We start from the raw sequence: 25,296 nt of genomic DNA on the forward strand, positions 1-25,296 counted from the left end.
TAAAAAAAATCATGTGACCCATTTCTTCTTATGTGCAACGAAGTTAAGAGGAAGTGAGACAATTTTTGGTTTTTCCTCCTAGCTAGGAAAAGCAAACTTTTCTTTTTAAATGATGATTATTACAAGGTATTATAACAAATAGCTCTTGTCTGAATTACCAAAAGCAAAGAGAAATGAATCCTGTCTAGTCTGTCATTTTCTGCTTAATATGTATGTTAACATAGATGTGCATATATGGTACTTTCTAGGTTTTCACACATAGCCACGTCATGAAACTTTATAATTATCTCCCATTGTTTCGAAACAGGAAGGAGACAGTTTCTCTGACTTAAGATGAATGTCTTTTTGTGTAAAATGTGTATATTAAAAATGTATATATATTGAAAACACTGACTGCTGTTAGTAAAAATGCGTAGTGTACTGAAATGGACCAAGCAGCCACTCAGAGAGGAAGAAGTCATTACTCCAAAACCAACATAAAAAGCCAAATTCACTCATTAAAAAAAAAAAAAAAGATATGCCCTGTGATCTAAATTTCAAATATTTGGCCAAAACAACCATAGCAACACATGGAAGAAAATGAGGGGATCTTACAAGCTAGGAAACACCAGCTCCACTTTGAAGTAAGGGTGGCAAAATTACATTGTGTGGGTATTTTCCTACAGGCCAGGGTATTCCACTGGTGCATCAGCCAAGATGTTAAATCTTTGACACTAGTGTGGATTAATTAGAGAGGCTGTAGCAAACCCTCTAGAACACACCTTTGTAGAACTGCACAGAAAACGCAGGAAATCTGCACAGCACCTCACACCAGCTGTCAAGCACAAAGGAAGTGGGTGGTTTGGGCTACCTTGCAACCTCAGAGTCAACCATAAGCTCCTTTTTATTCTAAGATAGTCCAGAATCAAATGTGAAGCCACTTGTGTGACACAGTGAGAGCTTAGTTGAAACATGATCATCAGCACGACAAACACAGCAGCAAATCTTAAGCAGTGTAGGGGATAATCAAGGTATTGCAACAGCCTACTCACAATGAGAACCTCAACGAGGGTGAAATGCTGTGGCAGAAACTAAAGACAGCTGTGAAACTACAGAAACAAATGCCCGGAAACCTCAGCGAAGTGAGATGATGTTTTTAAGAAGAGTGGGCAACAATTCTTCCACAGCAATGTGGGAGACTGATTAAGTCATACAGAGACTAACAACGTCAAGTCACGGTGACTACAGAGTCGGCTCTACAAGTTGTTGAATCATGGTTAGCTTTTGGATGTTATCAACGCCTGATAAACAACTAGAACTGAATGTGGTGCGCATTTTCTTTTTTTAAAAGGTGGAATCAATGAATTGTAGCGAAGCTCATTTAATTCTTGTGAGGATGTCATGACTTCAGAAGGTTAAGAAATGACAAAGCAAAATGAAAAAAAAGTGTTATGTCCCTTGTATTGCAATTTAAAAGGCTGTAAGAAAACACACTTTATGACCAGTGACAACCCACAAGTCATTTGTCATGATGCTGGTTATGCTTGGGTCTCTTTCCATCATTGTACCTGTTATGGAGTGAAAACCATACACTTTTCTAACAAACAAGCTACTTTAGCTGAGAACATTCCTATGTGTGTGTGAGGAGATGGTGCCAGATGTCATTTCATTCAGTTGGTTCCTAACGGGGCAGCATCCTGCAGACCAGCCAGGGTTCCCATGCTGGTGTCTTTATACCACTGAAAGTGCCAACAATGGATGCAACAATGGACATCAGAATGTGATCTGGACCATGAAGCAATGGAAGAAGGTGGTCGGTTCTGAAGACAGATGCCGTCCTTTTTTTGTTCGTTTGTTTGTTTTTACGTCACACAGGTGCCGATGAGGAAAGAGGACTGCTAACCTGAGGAACTTCTGGCAGCAAAATCCAACCCAGTAGAGACAGTGTGTACCCTTGGCGTTTTAGCTTAAGGACTTGAAATATACAGTCGGTATTGTTCCCAGAGACTGTGTTGGTAGTTATTTATTTAGAAACACAAGGCACATTTACCATTGTTAAATTATACAAGTGTTTGCAACAAATCAAAAAGTGAACCACGCATGATCACTTGGCTTTCTAGCTAACTTGAGCATGCATCTCTTCATTCATGCATACCCAATTACCACTGACTGCAAGCTGATCTGCTTGGGTTGTTGCAGCTTATGTGCAAATGCATTTTTATTTTTAGAACAGTGCAAATTACTAGTGCTACAAATATGTAAAATGACCTTCCACTCTAATACAGAACAGAGTAACGCCATCACATAAACATAACAACAAAGAACCATTAAAGTACAAATACATTTACACATAATTTTGTTTCCTCGTATCCAGTTCTGCATACTCTTGCATGGGATTTTCTGGTGTCAATGAATGCTTATAGTGTATTTAAATAAGGACTGTTTCATAATGAATTTTGGTGCATTGTCACTCAACTGTTGGCAAGTAACAGACTCATCTGACTTTTCTAACTCCATCTTAATCTTCTTAAAGATGAAGACATCTTTAATCTTAAAAAAACAATATTAAAAATCTTTAATTTTTGTCCTCTGACCGCCTTTTCACTCTCTTCTTGCCACCTGCCATTTTTCTTTTCTTTCATCCTCAGTCTTGACCATATCTGGGCATAAACCCGAGCTAAAATATTTTAAAAATAAGATTAAAAAGTTAATTTAGGCCTTCACAGATGTTAAACTTGAGTAGAGAACAAAACGCCACCAAAAACAAGCTAAAATACAGCATGTCTTAATTTTTTGTCTAAGTAGGGCGCACAGGTAACCTAATGAATATAATCACACAGGTATGCACATCTAATAGAAACATACTACAACTTAATAATTCTTTGTTTTTAACTTCACTTAAATTCAAAAACAACTCAATCCTCTCCTCTTTATATTTTCTGCATCTTTCTAATATTGCAGGAAAAGCTGAGTTTAATTTATACCTGGGTCTGGGAATATAAGATATGAGCAAGCTTTTGTCAAACGTTTCTTGAAGGATGACCAAAGGAAAATAGTTTTAAAGGCAATTCTGCCAAATCCCAAGGAATGGTGTGTAAAGCTTTGGGTTGGCAAAATAATTGTCTGCAAGTTCCTCTTTCAATTGTAACGTCTTCTTTTTATACATTGTTGAACTAATTGCTTGATTTTTAAAAAATCTGTTTTTGAGAGCCTTTTTATTGTTTTCAGCTGATGTAATAAGATTGACAAACCTTCAACAATAAATCACTCAAATATTCCATTCAATTTTTATACAGACATCAGGCATGTGCTATATACAACCAAAACCACTGATTCAGAATCATTTTAGTATGAAGCCATCACCATGTAGGTTTCTCTTTTATGAATTAGGGACTCAAGCCAACACATAAAATGTCAGAAATGAACAATAACATATATTTTAGCCTTATTCAAAACCTTTGGAGTAATGTTTTGAGACCTCAAGAGCATAAATGATTGTTTTTTTCACTCAACGCGATAGGCAACATCAAGTTACCCCACTGCAAACCGTTTTGAGGAAAAGAAAATCGTTAGCAAACAACTTCTAGTTTCATTAGAGGAAAAACAGTGAGACATTGTAGTTCCACTAACCACTGAAAGTTTCAGATGGGCGGTAGACATGTGAATTTGGAGGGAAGTCACCCGCAGTTTATAAGAAAACTGATGTACCTGGTTCCTGTGGCTGGGTTGGTGAGATAATCTTCCCTTTCCCTCAGACAGTCACTATCAGCAGTGAACTCTTGTCTCTTGTCCTCTCAGTTTCTCTGACTGAGCATAACTGACTTATCACGAGACAACTCATGCTGTCGGTTTCTAGTGACACAAATCAAAACTGGCTAAGTTAAATTGCACCACAATATCTATTTACAGATGGATTAATTGCTTTATGTGTGCTCTACAATCAGAAGAGACAGCGTTGGTTTTAAATTAGCAACTGGAATACTTTTGCTTCAAGAAAAAAAAAGGAATTAAAGGAAGCTTTAACACAGTTATGCAAAGTTACCTATGCAGGAGGTACAAAGCAGAACAACGTACAAAAATTAAGGTGCAATCAAATAACATCTTAAGTCTAACTACACAAACGGCATCCTTAAGCTTCATGCAGCTTATGGATGTGAAAAATGAGGTGGGCTCCTTCCATTGTGTCGGGAGTTTTCCGGATGCCACAGACTTGTTATTTTATGGAGCCGCTGATTGTGAAGGGAGGTTTCGACTTTTTCAAGCCAACTTTGCTGTAAAGTCGAAACACAGCAATGTTGAGATGCAAAACCGCAAAGCAATTTTAAATGAGGAAATAAAACTTGCATATATGGCTTTGAAAGAAAGGCAGAGCAGAAGAATATACTTACGTGAGCATTCTGTCTTTCACTGTTGGCTCTGCAAAGAAGGAAGAAACATAATGGAAAATGTTTTCAGCAACAAAGGATGACTGTAGTTGTTTTGCTTCCGTGAGTATAAAGTTGCATGCTGGTTTTGGGGATTTAAATATTGATCCAAAAATAAGTCAAAACCCACTTTCCCTTTCTGATTCGACTCTGGAAAGTGGCAAAAAGCAGGGAGACGAGAATACTGCGAGCCCCTTATTCTGTTGCATTGCTCTATCAGAAAAAAAAGATGCCTACAAGGTTGATTTAACTTAAAGTATTGCATTTCATGCATCATGTGCTAAATGGTGTTGCTTAAGTGGTCTTTAGCTGTATTTTGTATGCGGTGTGTGATGTGCGAGATGCTGTAGCGCAAGTATTCGTTTTTATCTTACTTTTTTTCTTGCAGCACTTTTTCAACTTTTTGCATTTATGCTTGCAGCAGAATTGCACGATGCCAATAGTAAAGAGGATTGCCAGGATCCCAAATCCCACCAGGACCCCAACCGTTGCCGAGTTCACGTTGCTTCCTGTGAACACAAACACAGGTGGCCTCAGACTGGTTAACTTTCAGATATCCTCTGAAGCGTGTCAGAAACAAACAAGTAAAAAAATACATGCTGCACGAGTGGTAGCTGAGTGTTTTAGATCTTACGTCTTTCATTACTGGCGTTAATTTTGACAAGATGAAGTAGACCGCCTGGGTTTAATATAACCAGTTTATACATATTTGTTATTAATGGATACTTTCTTTATTAAGAGAGAAAAACTTCTGTGGAAAGACAAAAACTAGGTTTCGAGTCCCTCACCCCAACATCATAAAAAGGCAATACATTTTAAAAAACAACAACTTGCAATGAATGTAAAGCTAAATGTTTGTTTAAAATCCCAGCGGTGCCAGAATGTCTCGCTTGGCTGTAAGACTTAATGATACAGAACTGAATCTTTCTTAAAAGCAGGATTCTTACCACTATTCCCCATGCCCGTCAAGCCGCAATGACCGCTGCTACCCCGTGTCTTTCTTCTCTTCCCCTCTTCCTGCCTGCCGGAGTCGAGTTCTGTCACCCGCTTCTTTGACTCGACATCAGATTTTCAGGAGATCATTTCATCCTGGATCTAAAGAGCCAAAATGGAGAGCTCTCTTTTCTTTCTGCTTTTGCCTACGTCTTCTTGTCATGTCCCCATACCAGACATTCCTTCAAACCGGTCCATCTCCTTTGCTTGTCCTGCCTACGATTCACCCTTCCTTCATTAGCAAACTTTTAAGTGATTCTAATGGCCTGTTGTTGTCATTGTTATGCTTTTATAAAAGCTTGTTCTGGAGTACACTGATACTGTGGTGGAAGCCTTTTTTGGGGGTTTTTTTTGCGCCTGTTTTGAAGAAACCCCAAACGTGAATCAAAACCAGAAACATCAAGGAAAACAGCTGTACTCTTTAATCGTATACATGAAGGTAGGTGTCAACACCTGTTCTGACAGATGACGTGGCACTCTAACAGGATAACTACATTGTCGCTCCTTCTCATGGCGAAACCAAATTCAAAACAAATACACATGACTCAGAAAGAAACATTAGTACTTTTTACACTGACTAAAAAGTACACCAAGCAATGACTTCAAGCAAAAAAGTCCCAAATTCACTTGTATCCAAAACACATAACTGTATGGATGATTTATCTTATTATTCTTAACACAGTGTGGCATTTTCAAGATAAACTGGCATTCGTTTTCACTGCAAATTAATGTTGTTGTAATACAATGCCTTGCAAAATCATGCACACACCTCAAACTTTTCCCCATGGTGTCGTGTTACAACCACATATTTCATCAGAGCTTACTCGGATTTTAATGACAGAGCAACTCTAAGTAGTGCTTAGTTCAGTCATTACCTTCCTAATCAACTCCAGTCTATGATAATCTCCCTTCAGTGCTTCATCTGGGCTTTCTCTCATTGACTTGGATTTTTCCAGTAGGATTTCAACCGGGCCAATCAGCGGACAGGAAGAGATCAATGTTCTGTGCCGTTTTATAGTTGTAGTCTGCCTGTAGCTTTAGCAAGGACAGAGGAGGAAGTGAACAATGTTGTTCAGTTTGTGTTGGCTGCTCTTCCAAAGAATTTAATTAGCATCAACAGCCATCTTGTTTTCTCATCTTGGCATTTCTCTCTTCGCAGGGGGGATTGTTGTTTACAGAGCAGGCAATTTTTCATAGCGTCAAACTGATGCATTATATCAAGGAGAAACTTTAGTGATTGGGTAAAATTTAAAACATCCGAGTCCACGTCTCCAGCAAACAATCGTCCAGACCCCATGTACGAAGCAAAGCATACGAAAAGGGACTATTCCCCCCCCCCCCCCCCCCCCATTTTTTTTTTTTTTTACAGCATTGCTGTAAAATGCTGTAAGGAAAGTTTGGGAAACCAAAACTTTCCCTCCCCCAAAGTTTAAATTATTTTACAAATAAAAATCTGAACATTTTGGTATGCATTTGTATTCAGCCTTCATTAAATGTGTAATTAGCCAATTGTCTTTAGAGTCCACCTCACTAGTAAGGACTAAACTACACGTGTGTGTCATTCAGTCTCGATATAAATGCGAAGGCCACAACAGCCGCGACCTTCACAGCCGTTTTGTGAAGGTCACAGAGGTTTGCTAGAGTTGACAAAATGAGAAAAAGTTGAAGTTTCACAAGCTTTTCAAGGCACTGGTGAAGTTCAGGAGTGCAGCCATCTGTGTTAGAGGAAATCCTCTGAGGTTTATCCCCCAAACCATTTCACCTTACAAAGTCATGTCCTCAACAATATTACACAAATTCTAACTTAACTTAAAAATAAAAGGTATTTAAGCAAACTCCCCTGTTCACTTTACCTATGCTAACACATAGTTCTGAAAGCAGTGAAAGTTTTGGGATTCATTTTGAAAGTTTGTCTCCATAACTTTCTCTTATGACTTATTAAGGCTGTAACAGCTGCTAGGCTACATCGTCCTATATCACATCATATTGTGTGAATATGTCTGAACATGTTTGAAAGCACGTGTCAGTCATCAAGAAAGCGTCTATCTGTACCGTGTGGTTGAGAGTTTCCTGTTATTTAAGTTTGGTGAGTAAGTCTGTCTCTGACATCATGGGCTCAACTGCAAAAACACTAAATGTCACATCTGAGGATAAAGCAAAACATTTTTTATCTTACTCTGACTTGTATAAGAATATAAAATGTTGCTCATGCAAGCTTAAGTACTTTGACTTAAATACTTTTATCAGAGAAATAAACCGACTTCCAATTTTTCCCCCCATATAGGGCATGTTTATGTCGCATACTGAACTGTGTCTTTTCCAAATTCTGAGAGGAAAATTTGAAAATGTATATTGATCCAGCTCCACATCAAAACAGCCATGACACGTCATCTGTCTGAGGCAAAAGTTCAAAAGACATTTGATTACACAAAAAGCAGGGTGCTCAATTCAGGCACATGCAAACCAGGAGGAAGTTGTGTCTGTGGGTTCTGGCCCTGGCAGATGAATCGTTCATAAGTGGAATTGTTGTACTCATTTGGGGCCACGTTCAGTGGGGGTTTTTTTTTGTAACTGCAGAGAAAAAGTTGCACGTATTCATCTGAATGATGTGCGACAGTACAATTTGGATTCTCTGTTCAGGACTGAATATTAAACTGAGTGAAAATAAATATAATCAAATATGTCATTGTTACTATTTTAAAAACTGACAGACAAAAGTGGATTTAGATTTTTTTTTGACCCCATCAGTCAGACAACAAAAAAAAAAAGTTGTGACCCCAGATTATTATTATACCAATATACAATCTATGTGTCAGTTTGGAAATGTCTGCCAAAGCATGCCAGTCATAAAGTTGATGTGAGGCTGTACACATCTCCAGTCATTTTTTTTTTTAATTGATGCACCTGAAGCTCCGAGGGGAAAAGAGTGTGCACCACATTTTCATAACCACCCCGTTGTACATGAGGCCTCTGGAGAAGATCAGTTGAGATCAGTCAGATATGGATGAGGAGGAAGGAGGAAGCCTACAAACATGTCCCAACTCCCTTTATTCCCAAAGCAGTAGAAAGAAAAAGACAGACAACTCAGTCACAGGTATGACAATGTCTGTTTTACTCAGTGCCTGTGCAAAAGTCTGATTGACAGATGTTACCTTGAATATTTTTAGTTCCACAGGTTTTATGGGAACACGCCTTGTGGAGCATCAAGCCATTGGAGCGCAGCTAAGAATGTGGAAATGGTTTTCTGCTGGCAGGCCTTATCACGCTACATAACTCATTTAACAAGAAAAGGAGAACCAATGACTTCCATTTGCAGAGAAATCGTATACTCTAACTAGTGAGAGTTCTTGAGGACAAGCGGTAAACCTTAGTTTTAATGAGACAGTATTATGTGTTTTCCAGGCACATAGAGCAGTTTTATACCACAATCAAGTAGCTATGTTAACTACAGTTGTTATAAAAATGCTATCAAATATGATAAAATAATCTTTACTTCCTAGTCACACCTTGAAACTGGCCCTCGATCTCTTTAAAAACTTCTCTTTTTAAAACAACAGTTTTACAACGTTGCACTGAGAAGCAGCTCGTTCCGCCAGGTGTTTGCCAATTACTGCAGGCTAGTCTGAAGAGGAGTGGGGGAGTTGTGATAGAGGCGGGAGCTCGGGAATTGCAGCTCTAAGGAGCAGCTACGCCTTGAAGACACCGCTCGGTCCAACCTGGCATTCTGCATAGCTGAATGGTTGCCATGGAGGTTAAAGGATTTCTGTAACGAGCATGAAAGAATGAAGGCAACACTACAGGTATTTTTTTAATGAGGGAATAAGCAATATTATGACACGATGTAAAGCTCAAAAAAAGCCAATATTACATAGTACTGCATCTTTAGCAATTTCAACACTTTGTACAGGCTCTGCAAAAGGTGACCCACACTGACAGGTGTACAGCACAGAGGTCATGTTAGACTTTTTTGTTTTCCGTCATTTTGATTGACGGCACTAAAAATTTTCCATCCTGATATTTTATCTGCCAATTTTTAAAAGACATCGACATGGGCCATTCAGTATGGAGCTACCTCCATTTAACGTCCATGCGGTTTAATCCATGTTCAACAAATTGAACAGAAAATTCAGATCCCATCACACAATCAATTAACTGCATCTCGCCAACAATGAAACTAAGTGATTAAACTTAAATTATGAGCGCTGCCAACTTCCTCCTGACCCGCATCTGGAAGAAAAATCTGCACTGAAGTTTAGATCAAAAACAAATCCAACCCGACCCGACCGAGTCCATAGGCATCGTGTCCGAGCCAGATGCAACCCGACTGATTAACTTTGATCAGACTCCCATGCCTTACGTAAACCCGACATATTATTTTTATTAGGATTTCACTGCGTTTTGATTTTACACCATTGGAGTAAGCGGCGCAACGTCTCCCAGATTTTGTTCAACATCTTCCAGCTCCATTTTGTCGCTTGTTGTAACGCAGGATGAGTCAAGTGCAAATCTTCTGAGATGATTTATTTTAGTCATGCAGCGCACTGCACTTAAGGTCTAATTAACTCTCTTTAACAAGGTACACCGTCTACTCCTCCATTTAAATAATAAATGGACACAACATTCTCATAAAGAGAACATGGCATTTGAACCAGACGTCCTCCAAAGCGTCCTGCCCATAATGTGCTGTCAGCTCTTAGTCAGTAGGCTACATTTAATTCAGTGTCCATGTCAGAGACGATATTCATAATGGATTTATTTTTACAAACTCTGTGCGTAAAGTTGGAAGTGTCTGCACATCTGCAACAAGTGTAGTCAGGGGTGTGAATTGTAATCTGTCAAAATGATGGACGGGCTTCAGATTTTTCCATTGATTGAAAAAACCTTCTATCCTATCCTTTTATCATGTGACTTTATCAGTATGTAAAAACCTTACTGGCTCCATACCCTAAAGTTAGATCAGTGGCAACCACAGAAAACACATTCCTCTGTTTCAATGTGTTATTGAAGTAAAAAAACAAAAATACTGTCAGTATGGAAAAGCACATTGTGCTCTTCAACATATCTCCTTTATTTGGCTCTTATTTTCTTCTCAAACTAATCATGTCATGTTTAGCAAGTGAAACTCATTTGCAAAATATAAATGTAGGCAGTGCGTGCAAATGTCGATATTTCCGTTGAATATAGCAAGTGTGGCCAGCTGGATGGAGTTATGCACCGTCCATCATGCTTTGCATAGTGAATTTCCCTTCTATCATGCGACAAGTCAAAGATTATATTAGTTCAGATTTTGTAATGCATCTACTTATTCACATACGTGTATCACGTCAACAAACAACATTGTTCTTCAGTTTGTTTGTTTTTGTCCAAAGCTGTGAATAGTGTTTTAAAGTGTATTCTGATATCCACTGAACTATTTATGTCAAATGAATATTGTCACCTTCACTTTAATAAAATTTCTGAAAACTAGTTTCTTTCTCTTATTGTCACGTTATCAGCTGTAGACAGACGGGTAAAGAAAATCACCCCTGCCTTTTTGTTCACACTTACAGGAAGCACAAGTAGAGGGTTTTACAGGAAAAAAAAAAATCTTTATCTTATTTCAAGGTAGCAAGTTTCCAGTTTTTCCAGTAAAACCCCACAAGGAAATGACAGGGAAATGTAACTGATCCTTTTCACAAATACTAGGGAAATTTTAGCTTATAAGGCTGCCAGGCTTCACTATGAGATATCACATATCCCTCTGCTATTATTCATGAATCGTTATTGCTGGATTCACCCGTCTTTGGATAAATAGTGAGTAGCATATTTCACATTTCTGAGCAGGGGTTAACAGCTTTTCTTATACTGTAAATCCACCCATTCAGCAAGAAGTGGCGTGACACGCCCTTTACAAGATTAGAACAGGAAAAACAGTCCCAAGGCTTTTTGTAAAACCTCCACAACTAAATCCCTGTATAAAACAATAACATAAAATGAGTTTTAATGAATCCAAAGAGGAACTAACTTTAATTTAAAAAATAGGTCAAGCAATTTGCTTGACCTATTTTTTTTTTTTTAAAGTGTTTACATTGTGGAAACACGACATATGGGTCAATACTTGACCATGGAGATAAGATTTTTTTTTTTTTTCAAATCACACTTCCCACAAGGTGTCTAAAGCCCAATATCAAGTTTCACAAAATTTACGCCTAAGTGCATAAACAAAGGATAAAACTCCTCCATTGGCAGTGGGGAGAGGGAGGGTTGAGAGGGCTGATTGTGTGTGTTCAAGGATGTAGTGAGAGAGAGAGAGAGAGAGAGAGAGAGAGTGTGTGTGTTTGCTTTGCAGGAAGAGGAGGGCGGAGTGGTGGGATGAAGAAACATTGGAGGGTAGTTGCTGGTTGAAGCTATAAATGCCAGTTTTGAAGGTCCTCAGAGGAAAAGAAAAGACATTCTCCAACAGGAACTATTGATCTCTGTCCAATTTTCTTGATACTTTTTGGATTCTATATCCACCAGCACCTACAGAATAAAAAAAAAAAAATCTTCCGTGGCAGGTGAGCATAAACTGTAATGATGATTGTGTAAAGGTAATTACTAAGATGTTTTAAATTGCTTCCTCCTTCATTTCCAAATTCAAACCTAAACTTGGTTTGATATTGCAAAGTTAATTGTCTGCGTGTGTTTCATCAATGATGGAATAATTATGGAGAAGAGCAGAAAGAATGGCATGTGGACTGTGACAGGTTTGAGTCTGACAACTCAAACTTTGGTCTCTTTCTGTCAAACTTTAACTGTTTATTTGCTTTTCTGATCAGAATGACTAAACTGTTCACACGGAAATAACCTTCAGTGAGTGTTTTGTAATTCGTTTTAAAGGGTACTGTTTGTTCTCCTTGAATGTAAATCTGATAGTTATGAAAAGCTAACAAATAAATCTGAATGCCATTTGAAAAATAAATCCGATGAGGCAAGTATAAGGTATGAACACACACACATATATATATATATATATATACATATATATATATATGTATATATATATATGTATATATATATATATACATATATATATATATACATATATATATATATGACTCTATACAACCTCTCTTTTTCTTTTTTCTCTTGCCTTGCTTTTGAAAACTTGATTTTACTATTATCCTAGGCAGCATGGTTTTTGTCGCTGTTGTTCTTGTCCTCTGCTGACCGCTACGCTAAAGTCGCGTTTCACGCGCGCGCACAGGGGGATTTCAGTAAATATGGATGTCTGCTTTTTGGTCCAGGAGTGGAAGCATTTAACTTTTACTGCCAAATACAAGGCAAGGTGAAGATACCATTCATTTAATTGTGGCTGTGGACTCCTACATATATTTTTTATTATTAATAAAACAATTTATTTCGTGTCGGGGGAGCCTTTGGAATTGTACTAATCGTTCCCCAGTTTATGCACACAAAATGGAGAAAAGCTGCGTGGAACCATGCAGGACCTGCTTGGAGTCCCCTACAGCGGACAGGGGCAGACAAACAAAATGCTACGTCATTTGATCTAAACTCTAAGTCGCATATTGATCTCCTGGACTCAGGCAAACACATCAAAACAGAACCACTCATTCCACTGGGGTGGAGCTCTGATGCATCGTGGAAACTGCGTGACAGAATAACAACTGGATTAACAGAAGCTGTTTTGCAGAGATCGAGTGTGAACTTTGCTGTTAAAAAACGTAAATCAGCCTAGAAGCGATTCATTTCTGAGAGATATCCGGAAGAACTTTTGTTTTAGTTACAAAAACTGTATTCATCCAGGCTTTCATAGTGCAGGCTCACAGCTACGATCACACCGAGGTTGCTTGTACGAGAATGATTTATGAGTCAGCAGGTGCGAGAGGTGGAAGTTTTCTAGGTGAGGAAATACTGGAAGTGAGTATCCAGTATCTGAGATCAGTAAAGACTATCTGCTACTGTTTGCAACAAAGGCTCATTCTCTTCTGCCGTCCTGGTCACTCACTTCTCAAACGTCCAACCTAGATTCCTCCCCCCTCTATCCGGTTGCCTGCGGTTGTTTTCCTATAATATTCTCACTGGATTAACTCAAATAAAAGAGTGACCAGAAATGTGACATGTGTCCCTGAAAGGCAATTAAACTCTTTGAAAGCGGTGTAACAGTTTGTTATGAACTCAGTCTTGGCAGTCTGATATGTGTGGCTCTTTAGGCCACTTAATAGGTTTAAAACTGAAAAACTAAGCAGGGATTCTCGATTTGAATCCTTAAGTGTAGCCAGTTTTGTTTATTTGGATGGAAATATAAGTCTGGTGTAAGAGTCTTAAATAGCTACTTCTATAAAAAGAGTTTCATAAAAATTAGGAAATAATCAGAAAAACAGAATATAAAGTTGCTATTACATGTGCTCTACAAATGAATAAAAATAAGTAAAACAATTAATTATTTTAGTTAATCTGCTCTAAAAAAAAGATATACCTGTATACAGTAATAAATATTACATTTATTCAAGAATTAACACATTTTCTTCATTAAAAAAAGGGCTCACAGTTAGAGAAATAAATGTGAGCCCAAGCTTAAAGTTATAAATTTAAAGTTATACATAACCATCACATACAATACATTTACCCGGTCGTTTACGAACATCTCTCAAAAGTTCACCTGACTCGGGTCTGTGAGTCAGGGTGACTGACTGATACCAGCTGAGCGTATTACTGTCAAAACAAAGCAAGCGGCCACGCCTAAGCAACAGCGTGCAGTTGCAGACATGTTTTGCATTTAAGCAACGTGCTGCTTTTTAAATGTATAATAGTTTATGTCAATTCAGAGAATCCTGACTAATAAGCATCAAAGAAAAGAATACACGTAAAAATATAAGACCTCGTTAAAAGTAAAATGCTGGAGGTGTTTTTTTGAAGTTGTCAGTTAAGAGGAGGAGGGACGACACGGTGGAAACGCAGGTGGGACGGTTAAAGTGTCGAGTTACCTGGATTTAGTTTTGCTCTGTCAGAAGAACTCGGGCTATTAGGAAAGAAGCTCCTTTCTGAACTGCGCAGCAACAACACTCGGCTCCGTACACCGGCACGTTTTAACACAGCTTTGGGATCACGGAGGTGGAGGTCAGGCGTCCTTCAAGCTAGATTCAGTTACGCAGGTGTAGATTGATTAGGGTAGGGAGACCAGTTCAGGACCGCTCCTGGTTTTCCTGCTAAAACCCAGTGGAGGAAAAAAAAAAAAAAAAAGTGACAAAAGGCAGAAGAAGGAGAATATAGAGGACAGCAGCTGCTGAGGAAAGGGCCAGTGGTACGGTATTTACCGAAAAGGACAAGTTCATCATGGGGGTGAGTATAGCATACACGGCTGTTCATTTGTTTTTTTTTAAAGGCAGCCGTCTAGCAGTTGTAATTGATCTGACTATTTGACCGCATCCCTGAAACAAGCTTGAAAACACTGCAAAATTAAATGTGGTGACTTCTTAGGTTGAATCATATCAGTAAGTTTCTGTAGTGTAGTTGGGTAAAAACTACACTACACTACACTACTGTGTTCAGCTGAGAAAAATGGCCATTTGAGAAGCTATGCAGGAGAATGGAGAGCTGAGGGCTGCAATATATATATATATATATATATATATATATATCTAATAGAGAACTGCCAAGGTTTTCAAATGACCCAGTTATACTTGCTTTTGTTAAAGCTGGATAGCTTCCCAAAAAACTCTAACTAAACTATCTATTGGATTAATATGACTTAAAAAAAAGAATAGAGATTTGTGTGTGACTCACAGACAGGCTTGTCAGTCGTTGTGTTATTTTAAGATGTTGCCTTACAAAATGTGTCGAGTGTGTCATGAAATTTCGGGGAACAAAAACAACCCACTGCTCTCAGAAATCGTTTGTTCAATTCCCAGTGTTCTACAGCTATGTTTCTGGTTTCCCAGGTTGTCATGACTAGTTTCATCCCCTCCGTATTCTCGATACTCAGACTTTATGGCACACTTTCAGGTGTTGGTGACCCAGTTTCCTGTTATAATTTGTTTGTTTGTTTGATCGAAACCAGGAAAAGAAACTCATCGAGATGAAAAATCTTATTTCCGAAAACTGTTCTGGGCTGTACACCCGCAACGTTTCTTAACATGACATTGATTTCTTGATAAGTGTTTCATTGTTCGAATGTATTGATATTTATTGATGATGTTTTTTTCTAAAACTAGATTGAAGTTCCTAATACAACGAGACTTTATTTTTGTTCCTAAACATCAATGTTTTAAGGAAATCAGCCATCTTCGATGCATTACAACAAAAAAAAAACAACTAATTGACAAGGTTGTAATGTAAAAAAGAAGAGAATTAAAAGTACGATAAAATAACTCTGACTGGAAAATTCCTCACACAAATATTTGAGATGTGTATAAAGTCGTCTTCACTTTATACACGTGACCATTTCTGCTGCAAAATGCCTCAAAGGGTCTTATCAACAAAACCTGCTGTGACAGAATATAATGTACAAAAAACCTGTTCAGCAACATTCTCTGTCTGTATATCTGAGTGAGCTTTTTCTGCGTCTTGTAACAAACAAATCTACATGTAGGTCAATGACAGGTCTTTCGAATGTCTTTGTGCTGTAAATATGATTGCAGTCTAAAGGCTCTGTCAAAAGGGGCAAAGCGAATAGTTCCTTAAATCATCTGTTTGCACATTATGTGCTAAAAATGATTAATGAGACTCTGAGAAGTTGATTGCCAGAGAACAAATTCTACCTTTTTGTGAGAAACAGCCTTGAAATAAATTCGTATTTGATTGCTGCAACATAATCTCCTAACAGTATCTCCTAACAGCAAACTTGTGGAAGTAGTTGTTGTTTTCCTTTTAAATTCCCCTTTTTCTAATATAATATTTTACGATCATTTTACTTGTAAGCGCAAACTTACTTCCATGTTTTTAAGACGAGCTCAAAATGAGCTGTACTTTATTTGTGCATTAGACTTTTGTTGTCTTTTCAGTGTTGACACTTCCTTATCACCCAACAGACACGGAGCACTCAACATCGATTAAACAGGATTGTATGTCGGTTTGTGCAGCTGCAGAGCTCTGAACTTTACCGACATATAATTGGATTCAAATGAATTTCCAATTCTCAGAAGCGATAGCCGTAGGACATCTTCGTGATGAGTGAAGCCATGACTAAGTGTGTATACATCTTAGAAATTCACAAAATATTTTACATGATTCTTTATACATAGAATCCATATATGGAAAAACAGGAAAGACAAACGATCGTGCAATAGTGCTACCTTCAAGGCTCCGTCAGAGAAAAACTAAAATTAGTTAATGCTGCCTGATAAAACATGAATTGTTCTCATGTTATGAATAATTAAGTCGATTTGAAGAATAACTACATTCGAAATCGACTCCTGTATTTTTTTTTAACAAATTGAAAAACGCAATGATTGCTTTAAAAGGGAGTGGTGCTGGAGAGCATTGTTGTTTGGCCAACAATGGTTACCACCACGGTGACACAGGCTTCATTCAGTGCTTTGCATAAAAGAGGGCCTCACATGCAAATATGCTACTTCTAATAAGATCACACCCAACTCAACCATTTATCAAATTAAGAACATCAAGGACAGAGCTGCTTTTCAGAAAGTTTCAGGCCGCCCGAGGAAGTGACGCACCGGGAATTTCATTACCGCCAGTGAAAAGCTTGCTAGGGAACGGCAGTGGATGGGTATCAGTGATTCTGCAAGCAGACGCATCTTTGCCTGGTCTCAAGACAGGCAGCGAAGAATTTATCTGCAATGTAATAAAAAAAAATAAAACCAGAACACCTAGGACAGACTGAGTCCAGAAACTCATGCGATGTTCAAAGGTGAAAATCGACATGTCAAAAGAAATCCTCAGATTGAAAGAACTGAGAACCCTGAAGCTGTAAAGTTTGTTTCAGCCTCTAAACTTGGCTTGGATTGTGGAGTCAGCTGTAGCGAACTTGTTGAAACTCCCTTCAGAGCTCATCGATCTCATCTACAGATCTTGCATCGGGCTGTACAGATGTTCAGAAGCACCTCAATAGTTGCTGGGCAACACACTGTAGATTGGATAAAGGCTCATGTTATTTATAGCGCCAACATTACAAACATTGTAGAGATCTAGAATAACATAAATGCCTTTCTTATGGTTAATTACAGTTTTTTTTTTTTTTTTATCCTTCAGTCAAACCCGCCCGGCTAGAATGGTGCAATATTTTAGCTTAATTGGTTACAACAGTCTAAGCATGACCGGAAAAGCAAAGTTTTCCACTTTTGAGAGCAAAAAGTGGAGAATTTCACCAATGGGAAGATAAAATTTCACTCCATTTACCTCCTAATAGTTTGTTTAATTGCCCCCATAAAATGTCTCCATTCTCAGAGTTACATGAAGATCAAAACTAAGACATTAAAATCTAACATATATGTATCATTTGCTTGCTTCCTGCTAAAGATCAGTTGATGGGATCTTATCACATCCCAGTAACTGTTCACCTGATAAAAACCATATCCAGAAGCTACGTATTCATGTTGGGAGCCAGTCAAAAGGGTTTCTTTGTTCAGCTAATCTAATGACAGTTTGTTTTTGTTTCTTCATACGATATTTGATTTGCTGAAACCTCAGTCAGCGAAGCTACCATTTAGCTTTCATAAAACAACTAAAGATGGGTGTGTCATCCAAAAAGGTTGGGCATTTTTTCTGCTCTAGGGTATATAATTTCTAGTAGAAATTTTCTACTAAAAAAAACCTGGACTCTAGATCTTTGCAGCCAGAACTTTCATAGCTGAGTAGAGCAGCTGAAGGATTTTGATATTAACAATTCATTAATAGTAATAGTATGGTAACTATTGGTTGCCATACAAATAATGCTAAAATGTTACCTTAGCTTTCCAGGTGTCAGTCCAGTAAATGGTTGTTTAGATGCATTTCAGTAATTTGCATATTTAGTTTTAAACTGATTTAGGTACAATATCAGAATCACTGAACAAGTGTGTGTGTGTGTGTGTGTGTGTGTGCGTGTGTGTGGTCAGATGCAGAAAGATAAACATTTCAAAAGGTGAACAGTGTGCAGGTTCTAGTCAACATGTCTAATTTGTGACAAAAATATAGTTGGTGATTTTATAACATTTTGACTTCATTTAACCAGAAAAACTGAATGAGATCAAGAGAAGAGTTCCCAGGTCCATGTCCCATCGACAAGTCTGCAACCTGCAACTCCAGAACTACAATTGGATCTGTGGCTTACTAAAAATATTAATCGATAAAATATTAACCTGTACGGGCCTCTATGTCACTGCAAACATGTTTTGTGTGCTGGAGCAGAAACACATCTGAAATGACATCCCTAGGGGGGATTAGGGTTTGGCACTAAATCTACCAGTCTTAAGCTTTTGTTCTTGCCAACTTACTGTGACAATCTTTAACAATAAAAAAACATTCTCAGCTTGGTTTGTTTAAGCAGGTGCACATCTGCATAATTGGTCGAGTACACCATGTACAGACTTGCAGGGTCGATGCTATTGTGTTGCTGTTCTCCACCTATGCCTTTTAACAACAAACATCAAGTGCCAAAAGCCCTCATCCTGTGGCTCCTGTGGTCGAAGATGCAGCTCGACATCGATTTGCATCAGTGTCGCCTTTTTTTCCCACAATGTGTTGCAGACAAACAGCTCAGTCATCACAGCTAATAGACTTTGCAGTTTGGTTGGATGACATTTGTAGAGTAAGACATTAACGCATTGGTAAACATTGAAATGACATCATAACGTCCACATTTTTTGGTTTTTTTCTACTGATGTTTCTTTTCGGTCATTACGACTCTCCCTCTCTGAGCTTTGGTATCCCAGCAACCAAGTCTGAACAGGTGTTGGGAGTAAACGTCTTTTTTCTACTGCTCAAATATCGGCAGGCAGAGTTTGAATGCATGACGTTTTGATCCAAGCCAACCAAGCATTGCATCCGTCCAAGCAGTTCTTGGTGATTTCAATTTTTCACTGAATGTTGATTTTTTTTTCATATATATATATATATATATATATATATATATATAAATAAAATAAAGGGAACATTTCACTTTAATTTTGTGTGTGGCTCCAAATCCAGGCCTCCATTGGTTAATAAATTTGATTTCCATTGAGATCTAGGATGTGTTATTTGAGTGTTCCCTTTATTTTTTTGAGCAATGTATATATATATATATATATATATATATTGCAGCTCTGCTTTGCAGCACATGCACTGCGGAACCTGCAGTGTTCTTTTGAGTGTGAGGTTGGACTGATCTGATTGCATCTAATAGAAAACCAGAAAATGACACTGTGGTAATTTGACAACTCATCTTTGTGCAAAAAAAAAAAAAAATGTTCCATGTATCGTGGTTTTGCACCTATAAACACACCATAGCTGTCTTGCTTTCTTTTCTGTTCTTGACAGTTTTTGAAGAAAGGCTTTCAGTCATCCTTTCTTATATAATTTAATTATAATTAAATTTTATAATTTTAAGTATAATTTTTCCTAAGTTAAACTTCATGCTTTGTACCCAAGGCTAGACTTCAGCAAGGGTATTTTAAGTAAATAACCAACTATTTGAAAATTATAACAGCCAAGCAACTTGGTGGTAATAAAAGTCAGGCTTCACATATTTTGCACATTTCACTGACTGCTGTTTTGCTAGATGCAAACATGAATATTTATATTATTTGGATCGAAAACCTCCTTTCAAATGAACGGCTAGATTTTTATTTTTTTTATTTTACCAATGTAAACTTGCAAAAATGAATCAACAATTACAAAACGGTTTTGATTGTTCCAATTCTAATTAAGGATTTTCCATTAAAAAGGTCATAAACACTTTTTATTCAAATGTAGTGTTTTTTTTTTTGTTTTTTTTGATACCCGTTGTATAGTGGCTTATCTTTTGCAGGTTGCCTGTGTCTTTATTAGGAACAAATGTCTAAGCTGAATTAAAAACTGTTAAAAGTCTGAATCTCGCAGATGTGGGAATAATTTTGGGCTTAGCTGTAATTTCAATCTGCCGTAAACTGCGTGCTTAAAGAGAACGTTTACAGGTAGAGCACTGAAACCGGGCCACACGTCCTCTGAAATCTGGCCCTGGTTTCACAGACACCTGTTGCTCATATGATGTCTGTTGTCTTCTGTCCTCAGGCATCTCAGACATCCTTTCAGGAAGCAGCGGATATCGACATACCACTTAATCCAAATATGCCAAGTAAGTGAAGAGTCCATCTCTGGTTGTTTTGCAGTAACAGATCAAATGTGGGCTCAGGAAGCTAAAACATTTGAAACTGCAGGGAAAAACTGTTGAATCCCAGTCAAGAGGTCCTTTTCTGGCTCCTTTACAAGTCCTAGATCAGGCCCTTTCAGCTCCAGTCCTCAATGGCCAGTTGTCCAGGGGTGTTTAGATGTGTCCCTGGTCCAACACATCTGCATCAAATGGCTGATTGACCTCCTCAGTATGCAGTGGATGACTGGAGTCGAAGATCACTGTTCTTGATTATATTTCATTTTTCTGTCTTTGATATTCAGATTTATTAATTTATTTACTTTGCTTTTTTGCAGATGCTCAACAAAAACCCATGGCGAACTCAAAACCTCAAGCAGCAAAGATGTCAAGGACAAAGAAAATAATCTGGATTCTGATGGCAGTTGTGATTTTGGCCATATTGGTCATTGCAGGATATTTTAGTAAGTCCCCAATTCCCGATAACATTACACGTTATGAATGTTGTTTTTTGAGGATAGCAAACGAGTTTGCTATTTTAAACGAGACTTTCCTTTGCACTTCAGCAGAACAAATGTTTCTATGTGAATAATAATTTCCAGGATTTAACGTCACACATTTCTAACCCATGTTCTGCTCTACCGTTCTCACATGTGCCTCCTCTCCCCTCCAGTTAAGAAGCTAATTGAAACCCATTACTACTACTGCACACGCTCGGCGAAGTTCATCCCACTCGCTAAATCCTGTGATGGGCACGCTGATTGCTATGATGCAGAGGATGAGGCTTATTGTACGTCAGAATTCAAAGCAAACAGCACATTCCCAGGTACGACAGAAACACCCGACACGTTCACATATTATCCTGTAAGCAAAACTAGAGCTTGGAAGCGAAATCGTGACTTTTTTTCCCCCCCTTTTCATCCTCTCAGTGCGTCTAATTTCCGCTGCTAGTGTCCTCCAAGTGTTCAATGGCAAAACGTGGAGAACCGTCTGCAACGACGACTGGACCGCACAGCACACCGAGACTGCTTGCAAACAACTAGGATACACAAAGTGAGTTTTAACGGTAGTACGACTGAAGAAACTGGTTGTTTGGTCTTGGGTTACACAGAGCCTCCCCTTTCTCCTTTACTCTCCGTGAACAGATCCCCAACAAGCAAAAGTGTCGACGTTAGCACTTTGCAGTATTCTTTAAAAACTGGACCATTCGCAGCAGTCTGGAGTGGGAGTGGAAGCACACCAGTACATCAGGCAACCACTGACCGGTGAGAACAACACAGTTTTCCTCATGTTTTTTTTTTTTTTTTTAAAAAGGAAGAAAAAAGTCGTGTTTGTTTGTGGCACTTGCAGGGAGGATTTATGGCCAAATTGAGGTTTCAAGCCATCTGAGCAGGCCAAAAGATCTCCCTATTAAAAAACAAAACAAACGAAAGTTAACATACTATAAATATTAATCTGCTATTACTGTACAAAAACTTCCCTTCACTCCACTTTTCTTTTTGACTCTTGTTGTCTTTTCTTTACAAAGTTTCTGTTCCTGTAAGGCACTGTAACGCATAAAAAAAAGTCCAGTTTTTGTTCCTCAAAAGCATTTTCTACTAAACTGAACAAACAGGTGCTTTACCCCGACAAAACGGAACAAAAACTGAGGCATAGTTCAACATGGGCTAAAGTTAGAGAAGCAGGGGAAAGATTATTCCTACACGTCCATCATTTAAGTTGCTTTCGGTTACATTAGCATACACCGCTCTTGGCTTATCACCCTTTCTTTTTTTGTACAAACAGCAGCGTGTGCCGCACTGGATCTGTGGTCTCTTTGAAGTGCTCAGGTGAGTTCTGGTTTTAGAAAACCCAGTGTGTCGTCGTGTGACTGCATTGTTTCCAGGGTTTTCATGACATTAAATGGGTTTCAGTGGAGATGAGCATTAGAGGTGACAAGTTTCACACATGCAGGCCTAAGCAACCCCTAGAAAGTCATAACACATTGTGTTCATTCCTGCTGCTAGGATACTAAGAGTTCACATCGCCCCGTCTGCCATCAATCTTTATAGATATTGTTTTTCTTGCATCTACGCCTCTGTTATTTTATCCATTGGTATTAATACTATAAAACTGCCCTCTTGTTCCTCTATATGTTACATACTTTTAATATGCACCTTTATCAAACACATAATACGAAGTATTACAAGATGAACATTTGTGATCACTATGTGATAATTTGTCAACCTTATGATGTAAAATTAAGCACTGTTGGAGAGCAGGACAAAAAATTATTTGCTAGTGGGTGTTGTCGTTAAAAACTGTTTATCCTAAAAATTGCTGTATTGGTCAGATTGTGGACAGGTGAACAGTGTGGATCGCATCGTTGGTGGCGTGGATGCCAATATAGAGGATTATCCCTGGCAAGTCAGCCTGCATAATGGCGGGCACAGGTGTGGAGGCTCACTGGTGTCAGCACGCTGGATTGTCACTGCCGCCCACTGCTTCACGTTAGTAAAATCACAGCCGTTTTTCTTGTGGATTTTGGTTTGCCATGAAATATTAAACCCCCTTCCTCCTGTCTCTCTCTCTCTCTCTTTCTCCCTACTTTATTCTCGGGCCCCTGCAGCAATAACAAAGAGGTGAGCCGGTGGACAGTGATGTCAGGAGAGACATTCATGTCCGCATTTGGAACCTCCTCTGTGGACAAGATCATAATCCATGATCAATACGATGCAGATAGAAACGACTACGACTTGGCAATGATGAGGCTGAGCAGCCCGATCTCAGTGGGAGGTTAGACTTTAACGCTGTACACCTAAAAACACGCAAAATCTGAACATGTTCAGAAATCTCTTAAAGGTCACCTGACCTTTAAGAGATTTCTGAACATTTATCAAGAGCCCTTTACTGACATCTAGTGTTCAGTGTTTTAAACTGCAATGTAATTTTAAATTTAAATCAACAAAGCTGATAATTTTTTTTTTTTTTGACAGCTTCTCTGTAGAGATTCTTACGCATTCTGGTGATGGTAATCGTACATGTTTGAAAAGCAGCTAATTCAACTCGCCTTTGTAACTTTCTTAATGTTCAGACAAACGCAAGCCGGTGTGTCTCCCACCTAAAGACCTCCCCGTTCCTGACAAGGCTCCTGTGGTTGTCACAGGCTGGGGATTGCTGAGAGAAAATGGTGAGACTCTTACGTGAACCAAGGGAGGAAAAACAAACAAACAAACAAAAAAGTTTTGCTTTGGTAATCTAACGCTACAGCAGATTTGTTTTACCTTTTCAGGGAAAACTGCAACTAGACTGCAAAAGGCCAATATCGAGATTATCAGTCGAAACACATGTTCCGGTATTTATGGATCCTTACTATCGCAAAGGATGATCTGTGCTGGCACCTTGACGGGAGGCGTGGATTCCTGCCAGGTAGTCGGGGGGGTCAATTTAAATGCATAAATTGAGTTTCTTGACAATTCATTACTGTTCTGTTCTTGCAAATGTTTTTTTTTTTTTTTAATACTGAGCCATTTGTGTTGTGATTAAAACTGCAGGGCGACAGCGGAGGCCCCTTGGTGTACCTTTCCTCCTCCAGTCAGTGGAATCTGGTGGGAGTGGTGAGCTGGGGAGAAGGCTGCGCTCGGCAAAACCGGCCTGGCGTCTACAGCAACGTGGATGACATGCTCAGCTGGATCTATGCAGTCATTGAGGTACTGCACGCAAACAAAGGAAGCTCCATTTTTGCAAGCTTCAATTACATCAGTTTTTTCTTCTTTTTATTTTTTTTTTTTTTCAGAAAAACTCATGATGTTCCACTGTGACTGGAGCCACTACATGGATTTCAGGTATTTTTACCCGAGACAGACTGTGAAGCTCAAAGTTCTTGTTTTAGCACTGCTGTATGGAAATAAGAGGACTTTTGGGGGAGAAGAGCGGAATATGCACATTTGCTGTTAATGAAACACTTGCATTATGCCTGTGCCACAGAAGTATGGATGCAGACATATTCATTTTCGCAGATTGTGCCATTATGTCTGCATTTACCTCAGGGAACGTGTTTTTTTTTCTTTTCTTTCTGTTGCCTAATTAAGGTTTCAAAAAGTATTGTAGCTTTTATTTTTTCTGTCTTTAATCTGGAAGCACTTTTTGGCAAAACAAGCCAGTCAGAGCAGATGCAGTGACGTGGGTTTTTATGCAATAATGGATGCTTTTATGGTGCTGGATTTGTGACCTTTCTCTCCACTTAACACCTAGTAATGTAATTGTAAAAAATAGCATTTCATTGTATCACAGTGACTCATGTCACGTTATGGATTCTTTAAAAGTGCAGGTCAAAATTTTTTGCCTTTCCATGTAAATTAAATGTTGTTGCTGTTAACATTTATTTGGTTTTAACATATACTTGTAAATAGTCTGTAAATATGATAAATTTTTTCTCACCTTGGAGGCTGTTGTGTTGAAGTGCAAATAAAACTGGGAAATTAACGTCTTTCATTTTGTTCTCGTCTGCTTCACACGTGTGAACAAACCACTGCAACAAAGTATTTAACCATTCAATATTAGTTTATTCCTATTATTAAGATGTTTTTGATTAACTGGGAAACATTTTAATGAAATTCCAATCTCCAGTAAAATGTATTAGTTTCTATACATTTGACAACACATCAAGTTTCAATT

The 25,296-nt window shown here is 38.4% G+C and overlaps 1 protein-coding gene and 1 long non-coding RNA gene across 3 annotated transcripts; one reads left to right on the forward strand and one right to left on the reverse strand.

Annotated features, from left to right (window-relative positions):
• Window positions 1-3,179: 3,179 nt before the first annotated feature.
• Window positions 3,180-14,824, reverse strand: LOC106935809 (uncharacterized). The gene is made up of 3 exons (XR_001421976.1): window positions 14,814-14,824; window positions 14,017-14,022; window positions 3,180-4,107 (listed from the first exon to the last, which is right to left on the reverse strand). It is a non-coding gene; the product is annotated as an uncharacterized LOC106935809 (long non-coding RNA).
• tmprss4a (transmembrane serine protease 4a) lies at window positions 11,842-25,108 on the forward strand. Of its 2 annotated transcripts, none has more exons than XM_015016495.1 (13): window positions 11,842-11,932; window positions 20,565-20,628; window positions 20,979-21,104; window positions 21,314-21,466; window positions 21,570-21,693; window positions 21,786-21,905; window positions 22,426-22,469; window positions 22,973-23,129; window positions 23,249-23,415; window positions 23,714-23,809; window positions 23,912-24,048; window positions 24,174-24,329; window positions 24,416-25,108. In XM_015016495.1, the coding sequence occupies exons 2-13, from the start codon at window positions 20,622-20,624 to the stop codon at window positions 24,425-24,427; spliced, it is 1,299 nt and encodes a 432-aa protein (XP_014871981.1). In that variant the 5' UTR covers window positions 11,842-11,932; window positions 20,565-20,621; the 3' UTR covers window positions 24,428-25,108. The 2 variants fall into 2 exon arrangements, with proteins under 2 accessions (XP_014871981.1, XP_014871980.1); XM_015016494.1 differs by lacking the exon at window positions 11,842-11,932 and adding an exon at window positions 14,099-14,717.
• Window positions 25,109-25,296: the final 188 nt, after the last annotated feature.

The sequence above is a fragment of the Poecilia latipinna genome, unplaced genomic scaffold, assembly GCF_001443285.1.
Source record: "Poecilia latipinna isolate Pla-1442-1.1 unplaced genomic scaffold, P_latipinna-1.0 Scaffold2026, whole genome shotgun sequence".
In the NCBI taxonomy this organism is placed as follows: domain Eukaryota; kingdom Metazoa; phylum Chordata; class Actinopteri; order Cyprinodontiformes; family Poeciliidae; genus Poecilia; species Poecilia latipinna.

What these genes read in the sequence shown, in the direction of transcription:
- tmprss4a (XM_015016494.1), top strand. An exon ending in AAACAACTAGGATACACAAA is followed by an intron (nt 21,694 to 21,785) that starts GTGAGTTTTAAC and finishes CTCCGTGAACAG; the next exon opens with ATCCCCAACAAGCAAAAGTG. An exon ending in GGTCTCTTTGAAGTGCTCAG is followed by an intron (nt 22,470 to 22,972) that starts GTGAGTTCTGGT and finishes TGTATTGGTCAG; the next exon opens with ATTGTGGACAGGTGAACAGT.